The 14661-nt window shown below is 42.4% G+C and overlaps 1 protein-coding gene across 1 annotated transcript in view; it reads left to right on the top strand.

The window, feature by feature from the left end:
* The window catches only part of pdcd2 (programmed cell death 2), a 59968-nt gene that overhangs the window by 25265 nt on the left and 20042 nt on the right, over nucleotides 1–14661 (top strand). Inside the window, exons 2-4 of the mRNA XM_034187559.1 lie at nucleotides 601–709; nucleotides 7507–7563; nucleotides 10030–10218. Coding sequence (XP_034043450.1) covers nucleotides 601–709; nucleotides 7507–7563; nucleotides 10030–10218 — 355 coding nt within the window. The remainder of the gene's footprint in view (nucleotides 1–600; nucleotides 710–7506; nucleotides 7564–10029; nucleotides 10219–14661) is intronic.

A 14661-nucleotide genomic window follows, 5' to 3' on the forward strand; every position in this document is an offset into this window, starting at 1 on the left:
GATTGGGAGTCATCTTTACAGGAGTGGGACGGGATGGGATTTATTTTTTTACTCCAGTCCACGATTGGGACAGGATGGGATTTTTTTTCTGGGAGCGGGATGGGACGGGAGTGAAAATCCACTCCCGTGTCATGCTCTACCCTGAACGTGCTAGTATACTGTTGCTGGCTTCCAAATTTGATGACATCACATGCATACCCTCTATTGAGAGAAGCCAATAAGAAACTGTAACGAGTCTGACACATTTATCAGTTTCTGTAGCTGTGATTGGAGAGACTGTTTAGTGCAACTCCTCCCTGACCCCGCCTCCTGCCAAGACCAGGAGAGGATAGGTGCAGAAGCAGTGTAATTTGTTGAACTGAAACATGTGAAATACTGATATCTTTTGCACACACACGGTATTTTCAGTGCTCAGGTAAACACGGCCTCATCACATATGTACCAAGTATTGCTTCCTTCATGTCGTATCACTATGAAGTGTATGGACAATTTAACAATCTGCAGTCTGTTTATCTTTCAAACTGGCCTCGCCAAGAATCATTGAAGCTGCTTGGGATTATAATCTTAAATTATTGTTATACATTTTCATTTTTGCTCCAGGTGTATGCACCAATTTGTGGTCAGGATAGAAGTTTCCACAGAACACTTTTTCTGTTCTGCTGCAAAAATCCCGAATGCTACAAGCACAATGACAGCCAATGCATGAAAGGTACTGTACCTGTAACACTTCAAATAGTCCCTGAATTATTATTGGTTTAATCTCATTTTCCAATTTCTGTTTTGTGATACATGATTCTCCATTTGTTTACCACATCTGCTCTCTTTTTTTAATCCCGTTTATCTGTTGCACGTTTGATTTGTAATTTTGCAGTAAATGTTAAACATTTTTTAAAGGCCTTTTGTTTAATTGAGCATGCAAAAAGTCAGGCTGTGACCCTTAATTGGAAGATGCAGGTATAGAAAATGAATGAAAGAAGTTATGTTAATGTGTACATAACTTTAGTGTGGTATCGAGTCATTGCTCCAGGCTAATGTTTTTTTTTTGTTGTTTTTGTTTTGTTTTTTTAGTGGAGCACTGTGGAGCCCCTTACTGAATCTTTTATGAGCACAAGTAGAACATTTACAGACGTACATCTTCAATCGACGTGCAGTTCACCTCCATTTTAACTGTATTACTGATAAATGCTTTGCAATAAGTACAGAAATGACAATGTGCTGCTTTATTTTAGGTTCACAATATCAACAAATTTGCAGGTTACACGTTCGGTTGTTTTAAAAAGAAAACTTGCACGTCTCCAAAAGTGGTCGCAAAATGTAACCGTTTTGATGCAGTCTTGAGTTCTGCCAGTGCTTACAGGTAGCAGAGGATATAAGCTACTTGATACTCAATCATAGACCTAATAAATGATACAAACCCTATGGGTAGAGTGATCTCCAGTATATTCAACATCATTGAAATGCCCCTTGTGGCATGTACCTCACTTAATGTAATACCCCTGTCACACCTTGACGATTTAGCCAGTGTATGCTGACCATATTAAAATGCTGGCGTATGTCTAATAAGTTATGGGTAAGTTTTGTATAAGCTAAGAGCACGTTGAAACACACTGGTATATGTTGTAATACAGTGAGTACATTGGAAAAAGTTTGGGCATGCACAATATTTTCAACGTATACCAGCATATGATGCATACATACCGCATACACGGACCATGAGTTGTAGGTAAGTTATGCGGGTGTTGATACACGCTTCTTGTAAGTTACTCATAAGTCAAAATATGTCCATTGATGCTGTCCATTAATTGGCTGAACAACTGAAAGCTGTAGTCCTCATAAGAACAGTTTAGACTGTTACAGATATTAAAACCATTCACACACGGAGTAAATATAAAGTCTTAATCTTACCTGTTTGTTTCAGTCAGATTCATCATCAGCCTGACGAGAACTTAACTACATAAAGCGTCCTGTTTATGGAAAACGACTGCTGAAAACGCTTTAGCTCCTTGTCGTGGCTGAAGAAACATAGCGTTTTAAATGAAGTTCCTCTCTGTTTTATGCTTATCTCAGCCTGAACCAGAGAGCGCTGGTACTTTGTGCCTCAACAAGAAAATTAACTTATTTTAAAAGTTGAAAATGTCACAGCACCTCATTCATTCACGTCAGCATTTACCACAAGCATCAGTCGATTCTTCAGCATTCTGTACATGATGAAAATAAATCCCATGATCTACCAAGACAAAAAAAAAAAAAGTTAAATTACTCTGTCCTCTGTGTAAAGAAGAGAGGCTGAGCGACAGTGTGCATGTGCTTGATGGCGTGCACATCAATATTTATGTGCTCTGCCTACCAAACAAAAAGGTTCTGCCGGCGGAAACACAAACCATATCACACTTAACCATTTCGACCTGCACCGCTCTGTGGAAATGGGGCTGTCAACATACGCTTTCTAAATCGTCAAGGTGTACAATACGATACAGTACACTTTATTATCCCCAAGGGGAAATTTGTCTTGGACTTCAAGTGCGCTGCAGACATTTTTTGTCTCAAGAAATCAATAAATACAACAACAAACAGTACAATGCTTGCATGACTATGGAAATTCAACAGCATATTGCATGTTACCCCTAATCTCATATACAGTTAAAACAGCATACAGAAAAAAGATAATAAAATTTAAATACACACCTTACTTGTACTGCACATGTACACGTGTGTATATAAACACATGCATGCACATACATACATACATACACTTGTACCTAAACATTCACCCAGATGCATTTTGCCAATACATACATACATACATGCCTATTCAGTCACATATCCATGCTAACCCATACATCGCACACATAATATATGTACATACATCAAATCAAATCAATTTTATTTATATAGCGCCAAATCACAACAGTTGCCCCAAGGCGCTTTATATTGCAAGCCAAAGCCATACAATAATTACGGAAAAACCCCAACTGTCAAAATGACCCCCTGTGAGCAAGCACTTGGCGACAGTGGGAAGGAAAAACTCCCTTTTAACAGGAAGAAACCTCCAGCAGAACCAGGCTCAAAGAGGGGCAGTCTTCTGCTGGGACTGGTTGGGGCTGAGGGAGAGAACCAGGAAAAAGACATGCTGTGGAGGGGAGCAGAGATCAATCACTAATGATTAAATGCAGAGTGGTGCATACAGAGGAAAAAGAGAAAGAAACACTCAGTGCATCATGGGAACCCCCCAGCAGTCTAAGTCTATAGCAGCATAACTAAGGGATGGTTCAGGGTCACCTGATCCAGCCCTAACTATAAGCTTTAGCAAAAAGGAAAGTTTTAAGCCTAATCTTAAAAGTAGAGAGGGTGTCTGTTTCCCTGATCCGAATTGGGAGCTGGTTCCACAGGAGAGGAGCCTGAAAGCTGAAGGCTCTGCCTCCCATTCTACTCTTACAAACCCTAGGAATTACAAGTAAGCCTGCAGTCTGAGAGCGAAGTGCTCTGTTGGGGTGATATGGTACTATGAGGTCCCTAAGATAAGATGGGACCTGATTATTCAAAACCTTATAAGTAAGAAGAAGAATTTTAAATTCTATTCTAGAATTAACAGGAAGCCAATGAAGAGAGGCCAATATGGGTGAGATATGCTCTCTCCTTCTAGTCCTTGTCAGTACTCTAGCTGCAGCATTTTGAATTAACTGAAGGCTTTTCAGGGAACTTTTAGGACAACCTGATAATAATGAATTACAAGAGTCCAGCCTAGAGGAAATAAATGCATGAATTAGTTTTTCAGCATCACTCTGAGACAAGACCTTTCTAATTTTAGAGATATTGCGCAAATGCAAAAAAGCAGTCCTACATATTTGTTGAATATGCGCTTTGAATGACATATCCTGATCAAAAATGACTCCAAGATTTCTCACAGTATTACTAGAGGTCAGGGTAATGCCATCCAGAGTAAGGATCTGGTTAGACACCATGTTTCTAAGATTTGTGGGGCCAAGTACAATAACTTCAGTTTTATCTAAGTTTAAAAGCAGGAAATTAGAGGTCATCCATGTCTTTATGTCTGTAAGACAATCCTGCAGTTTAGCTAATTGGTGTGTGTCCTCTGGCTTCATGGATAAATAAAGCTGAGTATCATCTGCGTAACAATGAAAATTTAAGCAATGCTGTCTAATAATACTGCCTAAGGGAAGCATGTATAAAGTGAATAAAATTGGTCCTAGCACAGAACCTTGTGGAACTCCATAATTAACCTTAGTCTGTGAAGAAGATTCCCCATTTACATGAACAAATTGTAATCTATTAGATAAATATGATTCAAACCACCGCAGCGCAGTGCCTTTAATACCTATGGCATGCTCTAATCTCTGTAATAAAATTTTATGGTCAACAGTATCAAAAGCAGCACTGAGGTCTAACAGGACAAGCAAGAGATGAGTCCACTGTCTGAGGCCATAAGAAGATCATTTGTAACCTTCACTAATGCTGTTTCTGTACTATGATGAATTCTAAACCCTGACTGAAACTTCAAATAGACCATTCCTCTGCAGATGATCAGTTAGCTGTTTTACAACTACCCTTTCAAGAATTTTTGAGAGAAAAGGAAGGTTGGAGATTGGCCTATAATTAGCTAAGATAGCTGGGTCAAGTGATGGCTTTTTAAGTAATGGTTTAATTACTGCCACCTTAAAAGCCTGTGGTACATAGCCAATTAATAAAGACAGATTGATCATATTTAAGATCGAAGCATTAATTAATGTTAGGGCTTCCTTGAGCAGCCTGGTAGGAATGGGGTCTAATAGACATGTTGATGGTTTGGAGGAAGTAACTAATGAAAATAACTCAGACACAACAATCGGAGAGAACGAGTCTAACCAAATACCGGCATCACTGAAAGCAGCCAAAGAGAACGATATGTCTTTGGGATGGTTATGAGTAATTTTTTCTCTAATAGTTAAAATTGTATTAGCAAAGAAAGTCATGAAGTCATTACTAGTTAAAGTTAAAGGAATACTCGGCTCAATAGAGCTCTGACTCTTTGTCAGCCTGGCTACAGTGCTGAAAAGAAACCTGGGGTTGTTCTTATTTTCTTCAATTAGTGATGAGTAGTAAGATGTCCTAGCTTTACGGATGGCTTTTTTTATAGAGCAACAGACTCTTTTTCCAGGCTAAGTGAAGATCTTCTAAATTAGTGAGACGCCATTTCCTCTCCAACTTACGGGTTATCTGCTTTAAGCTGCGAGTTTGTGAGTTATACCACGGAGTCAGGCACTTCTGATTTAAGGCTCTCTTTTTCAGAGGAGCTACAGCATCCAAAGTTGTCCTCAATGAGGATATAAAACTATTGACGAGATAATCTATCTCACTCACAGAGTTTAGGTAGCTACTCTGCCCTGTGTTGGTATATGGCATTGGAGAACATAAAGAAGGAATCATATCCTTAAACAAGCGCTGTAACTAGGTACATTTGTAACATGTGTAACTAAAGTACATGTGTAAAGTCCCACCCTGACACTGCTTCTGGACAGCTCCCGCAGCTTAAGAAACATTCAGGAGTCTAATGGAGGTAGGAACAAACAAAGTTCTTTGAGTGTGACAGTTGCATAACGTATCCAGCAGATTCTGTGCATTTTTCATATGTTGGCATACGCTGGCTAAATCATCAAGGTGTGACAGGGCCCTAAATAAATTATATCATGCGCACACCACCAGGGGGCATTCATGTCATGCAAAAGCTAATTCAGTGTTTTTATTCTCAAGTATGATAAGTAAGATGCTCCTTTAGCTGGACTGTGATGGACGATGGGAAAGTTTTTTGTGGACATACATACACATACAGCTGCCTTATATATACACTCAACAAAAATATAAATGCAACACTTTTGGTTTTGCTCCCATTTTGTATGAGATGAACTCAAAGATCTAAAACTTTTTCCACATACACAATATCACCATTTCCCTCAAATATAGTTCACAAACCAGTCTAAATCTGTGATAGTGAGCACTTCTCCTTTGCTGAGATAATCCATCCCACCTCACAGGTGTGCCATATCAAGACGCTGATTAGACACCATGATTAGTGCACAAGTGTGCCTTAGACTGTCCACAATAAAAGGCCACTCTGAAAGGTGCAGTTTTGTTTTATTGGGGGGGGATACCAATCAGTATCTGGTGTGACCACCATTTGCCTCATGCAGTGCAACACATCTCCTTCGCATAGAGTTGATCAGGTTGTCAATTGTGGCCTGTGGAATGTTGGTCCACTCCTCTTCAATGGCTGTGCGAAGTTGCTGGATATTGGCAGGAACTGGTACACGCTGTCGTATACGCCGGTCCAGAGCATCCCAAACATGCTCAATGGGTGACATGTCCGGTGAGTATGCCAGCCATGCAAGAACTGGGACATTTTCAGCTTCCAAGAATTGTGTACAGATCCTTGCAACATGGGGCCGTGCATTATCCTGCTGCAACATGAGGTGATGTTCTTGGATGGCACAACAATGGGCCTCAGGATCTCGTCACGGTATCTCTGTGCATTCAAAATGCCATCAATAAAATGCACCTGTGTTCTTCGTCCATAACAGACGCCTGCCCATACCATAACCCCACCGCCACCGTGGGCCACTCGATCCACAACATTGACATCAGAAAACCGCTCACCCACACGACGCCACACATGCTGTTTGCTGTCTGCCCTGAACAGTGTGAACTGGGATTCATCCGTGAAGAGAACACCTCTCCAACGTGCCAAACGCCAGCAAATGTGAGCATTTGCCCACTCAAGTCGGTTACGACGAACTGGAGTCAGGGCGAGACCCCGATGAGGACGACGAGCATGCAGATGAGCTTCCCTGAGACGGTTTCTGACAGTTTGTGCAGACATTCTTTGGTTATGCAAACCGATTGTTTCAGCAGCTGTCCGAGTGGCTGGTCTCAGATGATCTTGGAGGTGAACATGCTGGATGTGGAGGTCCTGGGCTGGTGTGGTTACACGTGGTCTGCGGTTGTGAGGCTGGTTGGATGTACTGCCAAATTCTCTGAAACGCCTTTGGAGACGGCTTATGGTAGAGAAATGAACATTCAATACATGAGCAACAGCTCTGGTTGACATTCCTGCTGTCAGCATGCCAATTGCACGCTCCCTCAAGTCTTGTGACATCTGTGGCATTGTGCTGTGTGATAAAACTGCACCTTTCAGAGTGGCCTTTTACTGTTGGCAGTCTAAGGCACACCTGTGCACTAATCATAGTGTCTAATCAGCATCTTGGTATGGCACACCTGTGAGGTGGGATGGATTATCTCAGCAAAGGACAAGTTCTCACTATCACAGATTTAGACTGGTTTGTGAACAATATTTGAGGGAAATGGTGATATTGTGTATGTGGAAAACGTTTTAGATCTTTGAGTTCATCTCATACAAAATGGGAGCAAAACCAAAAGTGTTGCGTTTATATTTTTGTTGAGTGTACGAGATCACCAGGTTTTCTGATAGTACTTCTCTTTCTTTTGCATTTTTAGTGTTCAGAAGCCAGCTGCCGAGACAGAATGAGTTCTACCCATATGACCCTCCATCAGGTTTGTGCGTGAAGCAAGATGTCAATAAGAATCAGCCAACAGGAACAAATGCTCAAATTTATTCACTGACAGAGGTCAAGTTGCTGTCAAGTCTCAGCATTGCAAGTCCCAAGTCAGCTTGTCTCTCATGTATTGGGGGGTGACTAGTACTGTTAAGAATGATAAAAGAGTCAACTGAATTAATAGTCATTTCATTCCATTTTAACAAAAAAGGTTGATTCTTACCAGACGTACAGTCTGTTTGCCTACTTCAAGTTCAGTTTATTTCGTATATATAGTGCCAAATCACAAGAAGGCTTCCTCAAGGTACTTCACACAAGTAAGGTCTAACCTTACCAACCACTAGAGGAAACACACAGGCAACAGTGGTAAGGAAAAACTCCCTCTGATGATTTGAGGAAGAAACCTCAAGCAGCCCAGACTCAAAGGGGTGACCCACTGCTTAGGCCAGTGGTGTCCAAAGTATTCCAGAAAGGGCCAAAAGAGTGCAGGTTTTCTTTGCAGCCACTGACTGCAGCAGGTGATTTCACTAATGAACTCTTCCAATCTGCTCAAAGTGATATTAATCAGTGAAATCACCTGCTGGAGTTAGTGGCTGCAAAGAAAGTCTTGGCCCTTTCTGCAGTACTTTGGACACCACTGGCTTAGACCATTCTACCAAAAAGCTCTACAATACAGAACACAACAACAATTGACGAGACTCCATGCAGGCATCCAGTCCACTGACGGGGTGGGGGTGTCATTGAGCCACTCGTTGGATCTGTTACTACAGCAGAGTCTGTCCACCACAGAAATCATCCAATCCAACATGTGGATCCAGCCGCATCTCAGAGATTGACCATTCTGCTTATGTTTCATAATGAGTGGTGTAAATGTAGTCTGTTTGGGGGGGGTTGCCTTGAATGCCTTTGGAGTTGTCTTGTGCTTGTCAATGAAACACCAAGGAAGTAGGGTTCCCACATGCCCACTTGATAATTCCTCTGTTGAATTCAGTGACTTGTAAATGTTCATGTATTCTTTTCCTGACTTGTATAAAGAAAACTGGCTTTAAAAGTTCACATGTTATGAACAATAATTCTTAGTTTGGCAAATTCCTAAATGTTTAATGAGATTTTTTGTTCAACCCCTTAAATTTTAGTTGAAAGTCAACACAACAATATCATCTTGATTGTGTCATGTTAACTCTATCGGAGTGGCTATACCCCCAACCTTTGGTTCATTAAAGTAAAGTAAGTACGCCCAACCACAATCAACCAGTGAGTGCGCTTGTAAGATCACTTCCGGTTTCAATGCAGGAGGGAAAAAAGGCGGATTTTTTTTCACTGGCTGCGAGAGGGTTCGCACTCCGCGGAGGGGCTGTGATCTAAATGCTTATGAAGTTTGTCTGTTTTAATCCATTGCGGTGTTTTCACAGTAATTAAAGACGACGCCGTTAAATGTGTCAAACATACACCACAATAGAGCCTTAAAAAGCGGTGTAAAAAACATAGTTTAGATGCACAAAATGTGTCAAATACACGATCACGGTTGGGCGAATAAGATAAGACATATTTATCTGCCCAACGGTTGTGCATGTAATGTTCAATATATGACTTATCTGTCCAATGGTTGGGCGTTTAGAGGGTAGGTGCCGTCTCCATTCTGGATTACAAGGAGGCTGGTGCGTGATAGAAAAATGGAGAGAATGTACGGTTATTACGATGCTTTAAATCCTCGAGATAAAGCTATTTATCATGATAGATGTGTAGCAGTTGGTTCAGTGGATCCGTATCTTATACCAGATAGTGAATTTAGTGTTGATGTAACGAACTGGCTGAGAGTGTCACACTGTGATATTGTGAACTAGGAAGCTGCTGGCCTCCTGCAGAGCATCACAGCAGAGCTCTGAAAGCGGAGGTCGTCTTGAGGTCCTGAGTGATTTCTCTCACCAGGCGCTGGAAGGGCAGCTTGCGGATCAGCAGCTCGGTGCTTGAGGACCACAATGTAAATAAGCATCCGTATTGGAAGCGTTCTTGTGTTATCCTCAGTGGTATTTTTTATGTATTCTTATATAATTTTATTGCCGAATAAAATTATAATATATAATAATATTATAATAAAACAGTGGATTTCTGGTAGCGGCGGATCTCTCTCAGGGCCACGGTGCTGTGAGGCTTCTTCACATCGACGTGGAAGCTTCTGCAATTGTTCGCCAAATGCACGTAGCATATCACAGCGGCCACCGCGTCGTAATCCAGAATGGCCGCGGGACACAAAATGACGTGACCGATACGTCACATGAAAACCCTCTATAGCCTTTGCCTAACTCTATAGTGGTGGTGCACAGAGGCAAAATTTGGGGGGGGGGGGCTGTCTAAATACTTATGGACCTCACTGTGTGACATTTTTACCCTTGTCTTTGAAAGTCCACATATACTGTATGTGCATACATTAAATGAAAATGGAACCTTCTTTGTTTTTCGATAGAGGATGAACCCCCAGTTAACATGGAACTGGACCAGGGCGTGTTGCCCATTTCTGGAGTAAAACTTTGCTGGGTGTGTGGTTGCCCTGGTAACAAGGCCTGCTCTCGATGTCACGCAGTAACTTACTGTGGAAAACACCACCAGACCCTCCACTGGAAACACGCACACAAGAAAGAATGCTGCAGTAAAGGTGTGTGGATGTGTTTTGCTCTAAACTGATCCTTATATATACAGTAGTGTTCAGAATAATAGTCATGCTATGTGACTAAAAAGATTAATCCAGGTTTTGAGTATATTTCTTATTGTTACATGGGAAACAAGGTACCAATAGATTCAGTAGATTCTCACAAATCCAGCTAGACCAAGCATTCATGATATGCACACTCTTAAGGCTATGAAATTGGGCAATTAGTAAAAAAAAAAGGTAGAAAAGGGGGTGTTCACAATAATAGTAGTGTGGCATTCAGTCAGTGAGTTCATCAATTTTGTGGAACAAACAGGTGTGAATTAGGTGTCCCCTATTTAAGGATGAAGGCAGCACCTGTTGAACATGCTTTTCTCTTTGAAAGCCTGAGGAAAATGGGACATTCAAGACATTGTTCAGAAGAACAGCGTAGTTTGATTAAAAAGTTGATTGGAGAGGGGAAAACTTATACGCAGGTGCAAAAAATTATAGGCTGTTCATCTACAATGATCTCCAGTGCTTTAAAATGGATTGGTTTGGATATGTTAGAATACTTGAAGAGGTCATGTTGCCTTATGCTGAAGAGGACATGACCTTGAAATGGGTGTTTCAACATGACAATGACCCCAATCACACTAGTAAAATCTTGGTTCCAAACCAACAAAATTAATGTTTTGGAGTGGCCTACCCAATCCCCGGACCTAAATCCAATTGAGAACTTGTGGGGTGACATCAAAAAAGCTGTTTCCGAAGCAACACCAAGAAATGTGAATGAATTGTGGAATGATGTTAAAGAATCATGGAGTGGAAAAACAGCTGAAAAGCGCCACAAGTTGGTTGACTCCATGCCTCGCAAATGTGAAGAAATCATGAAAAACTGTGGTTATACAACTAAATACTAGTTTAGTGATTCACAGAATTGCTAAAAAAGCACTTTGAACATAATAGTTTTGTAGCGTCAACAGCAGATGATACTATTATTGTGAACACCCCCTTTTCTACTTTTTTTTTTTACTAATAGCCCAATTTCATAGCCTTAAGAGTGTGCATATCATGAATGCTTGGTCTTGTTGGATTTGTGATAATCTACTGAATCTACTGGTACCTTGTTTCCCATGTAACAATATGAAATATACTCAAAACCTGGATTAATCTTTTTAGTCACATAGCACTATTATTCTGAACACTGTGTATGTATATATATACACTCAACAAAAATATAAACGCAACACTTTTGGTTTTGCTCCCATTTTGTATGAGATGAACTCAAAGATCTAAAACTTTTTCCACATACACAATATCACCATTTCCCTCAAATATTGTTCACAAACCAGTCTAAATCTGTGATAGTGAGCACTTCTCCTTTGCTGAGATAATCCATCCCACCTCACAGGTGTGCCATACCAAGATGCTGATTAGACACCATGATTAGTGCACAGGTGTGCCTTAGACTGCCCACAATAAAAGGCCACTCTGAAAGGTGCAGTTTTGTTTTATTGGGGGGGGATACCAATCAGTATCTGGCGTGACCACCATTTGCCTCATGCAGTGCAACACATCTCCTTCGCATAGAGTTGATCAGGTTGTCAATTGTGGCCTGTAGAATGTTGGTCCACTCCTCTTCAATGGCTGTGCGAAGTTGTTGGATATTGGCAGGAACTGGTACACGCTGTCGTATAGGCCGGTCCAGAGCATCCCAAACATGCTCAGTGGGTGACATGTCCGGTGAGTATGCTGGCCATGCAAGAACTGGGACATTTTCAGCTTCCAAGAATTGTGTACAGATCCTTGCAACATGGGGCCGTGCATTATCCTGCTGCAACATGAGGTGATGTTCTTGGATGTATGGCACAACAATGGGCCTCAGGATCTCATCACGGTATCTCTGTGCATTCAAAATGCCATCAATAAAATGCACCTGTGTTCCTCGTCCATAACAGACGCCTGCCCATACCATAACCCCACCGCCACCATGGGCCACTCTATCCACAACATTGACATCAGAAAATCGCTCACCCACACGACGCCACACACGCTGTCTGCCATCTGCTCTGGACAGTGTGAACCGGGATTCATCCGTGAAGAGAACACCTCTCCAACGTGCCAAACGCCAGCAAATGTGAGCATTTGCCCACTCAAGTCGGTTACGACGACGAACTGGAGTCAGGTCGAGACCCCGATGAGGACGACGAGCATGCAGATGAGCTTCCCTGAGACGGTTTCTGACAGTTTGTGCAGAAATTCTTTGGTTATGCAAACCAATTGTTTCAGCAGCTGTCCGAGTGGCTGGTCTCAGACGATCTTGGAGGTGAACATGCTGGATATGGAGGTCCTGGGCTGGTGTGGTTACACGTGGTCTGCGGTTGTGAGGCTGGTTGGATGTACTGCCAAATTCTCTGAAACGCCTTTGGAGACGGCTTATGGTAGAGAAATGAACATTCAATACACGAGCAACAGCTCTGGTTGACATTCCTGCTGTCAGCATGCCAATTGCACGCTCCCCCAAATCTTGTGACATCTGTGGCATTGTGCTCTGTGCGACGCGCGAAGCCTCCGCTCCTCTTTCCATGACAAAAACTCCTGTAACAGTGGAATGTGCCGTTCATTTCCAAACTTGATGCTGTGTTTTATCCGGGACGTCGTCTGACTAGCACAGGAATTGTGAAAAGACGTGGACATCAGCACTTTTTCGGCACATTGAGACAGACGTGCAGAGGAATTCCACGCGTCGCGGCGGTGCCGCATGGCGCACAGCAACACCGTGATGAAGCCTCACGGGACATGTTCTGGCATGTCCAGGCACATCCACAATTTCTCGGATAATCACTCGATGGAAAAACCACCGACAGCTGTCTGAACGCCATCTCAAAGCCGTCCTGTGAGACCAAAACGGAGGTGGTTTTGTCTCACTCCAGTAGCGAATCCATCGTGATGCGCGAAGCCTCTGCTCGGCTTTCCATGACAAAATCTCTTGTTAAAAGGGAAATCTGCCGGAAAATGGTTGATGTCCAGCTCTTGTGATAACCAGAGAAATGGCACACGATGGTCACGGATCCAGACAGCCATCCGTTTAGAAATGAAATGGTCGTTCAGCCTGTCGATGGTGGCTTCGGAGTGCGGCGCGCCCCACAGCCGCTGGGGGCCGTCCTTAAAGCGACAGTAACACTCCTTATTCTCTACCAAGCCTGTAACATTTTCACTGAAAGCCAGATACATTTTTCTAATGGTTTCCAGCTGCCAGTCTCTAACAGTTTCTGAAAAAATTCTGATGGGAAAAAAAAGCCCAAATCATTCCGCCATTTCCTGACAATGAAAATCCGACAAGGGGGCTGGACCACTCCTCACTCAAAGCCTGCTCACAGGCGAATGACGCAACCGACAGGCGTGGAAAAACTCACGCATGCGCACGAGGGTTCAAGCTTGTCTGACACAATCACACGTGATTCAAATCCATATGGTTTTTGAAAAAAATAATAAGGTCGGATACTTTTCTAATAGACCTCGTACATGGCTCACAGCCTGAGTACACTTTCTACTCTGGGAGACATGCAACTCACTCGAGACTAGACTATGCGTTTATGTATAAAAAGGATCTGCATAGAATCAAAGAATGTAAAATAGGCCAGAGAATTCTCTCTGACCATGCAGGAATTCATATAACAATGCATCTAGGAGGACTTCCGGTTATGGCGTGTAGCTGAAAGGTCGCTTGGACAGAGGCTCCGCCTGATTTGAAACAACTTGTAAGTTTTTAACAGTCTACATCGAGCGAATTGTGACCATAATCAATCCTAAGGTCTGAATGTCGTATTATGTCGAAGAATCGAGGGAGAAAACAGACAACTAAACTTAAAAAACACGTCAGAGTGTTACGCGAGGACGAGTCCGAAGGAGCTGAGGGAAGCACTATGCTAAATCAGGATGAAGCTAGTGATGTGAGTCAAATCCTGTCAGCTCTAAAATCACTCAGAAATGACTTTAACATGCAACTGCATGAAGTTAGAAACGACTTCTCCACGCAATTGCATGAAGTGGTCTCCTCTAACCGCGAGATTAAAGAAGCTATAGGGACCTTCTCAGAAAGACTCACTGAAGCCGAGAACCACATTAGTGCGGTGGAGGACCAGATCTCCTCTCTCACAGTAGTGGCTGACACCACAAAGGAAAAAGTCCAAAAGCTTGCTATGCAGATGGAAGAGATCGAGAACCAACACCGACGTTGCAATTTAAAGCTGGTCGGAATTCCTGAGGGCTCTGAAAAGCGAGACTGCCGTGCGTTTCTGATGACATGGCTACCGCAAGTGCTTGGTATGGAGGATCACCTGGACATCGAGCAAGCCTATCGCCTGGGTACGACGCCGACAGCAAAAAACCAACAACAACAAAGTGAAACAAAGCCGCGTGTTGTGCTTGTGAAATTCCTCTCTTACCGTGACAGAGACAAAGTGA

The sequence above is a fragment of the Thalassophryne amazonica genome, chromosome 2 (genome assembly GCF_902500255.1).
Source record: "Thalassophryne amazonica chromosome 2, fThaAma1.1, whole genome shotgun sequence".
Taxonomy (NCBI): Eukaryota; Metazoa; Chordata; class Actinopteri; order Batrachoidiformes; family Batrachoididae; genus Thalassophryne; species Thalassophryne amazonica.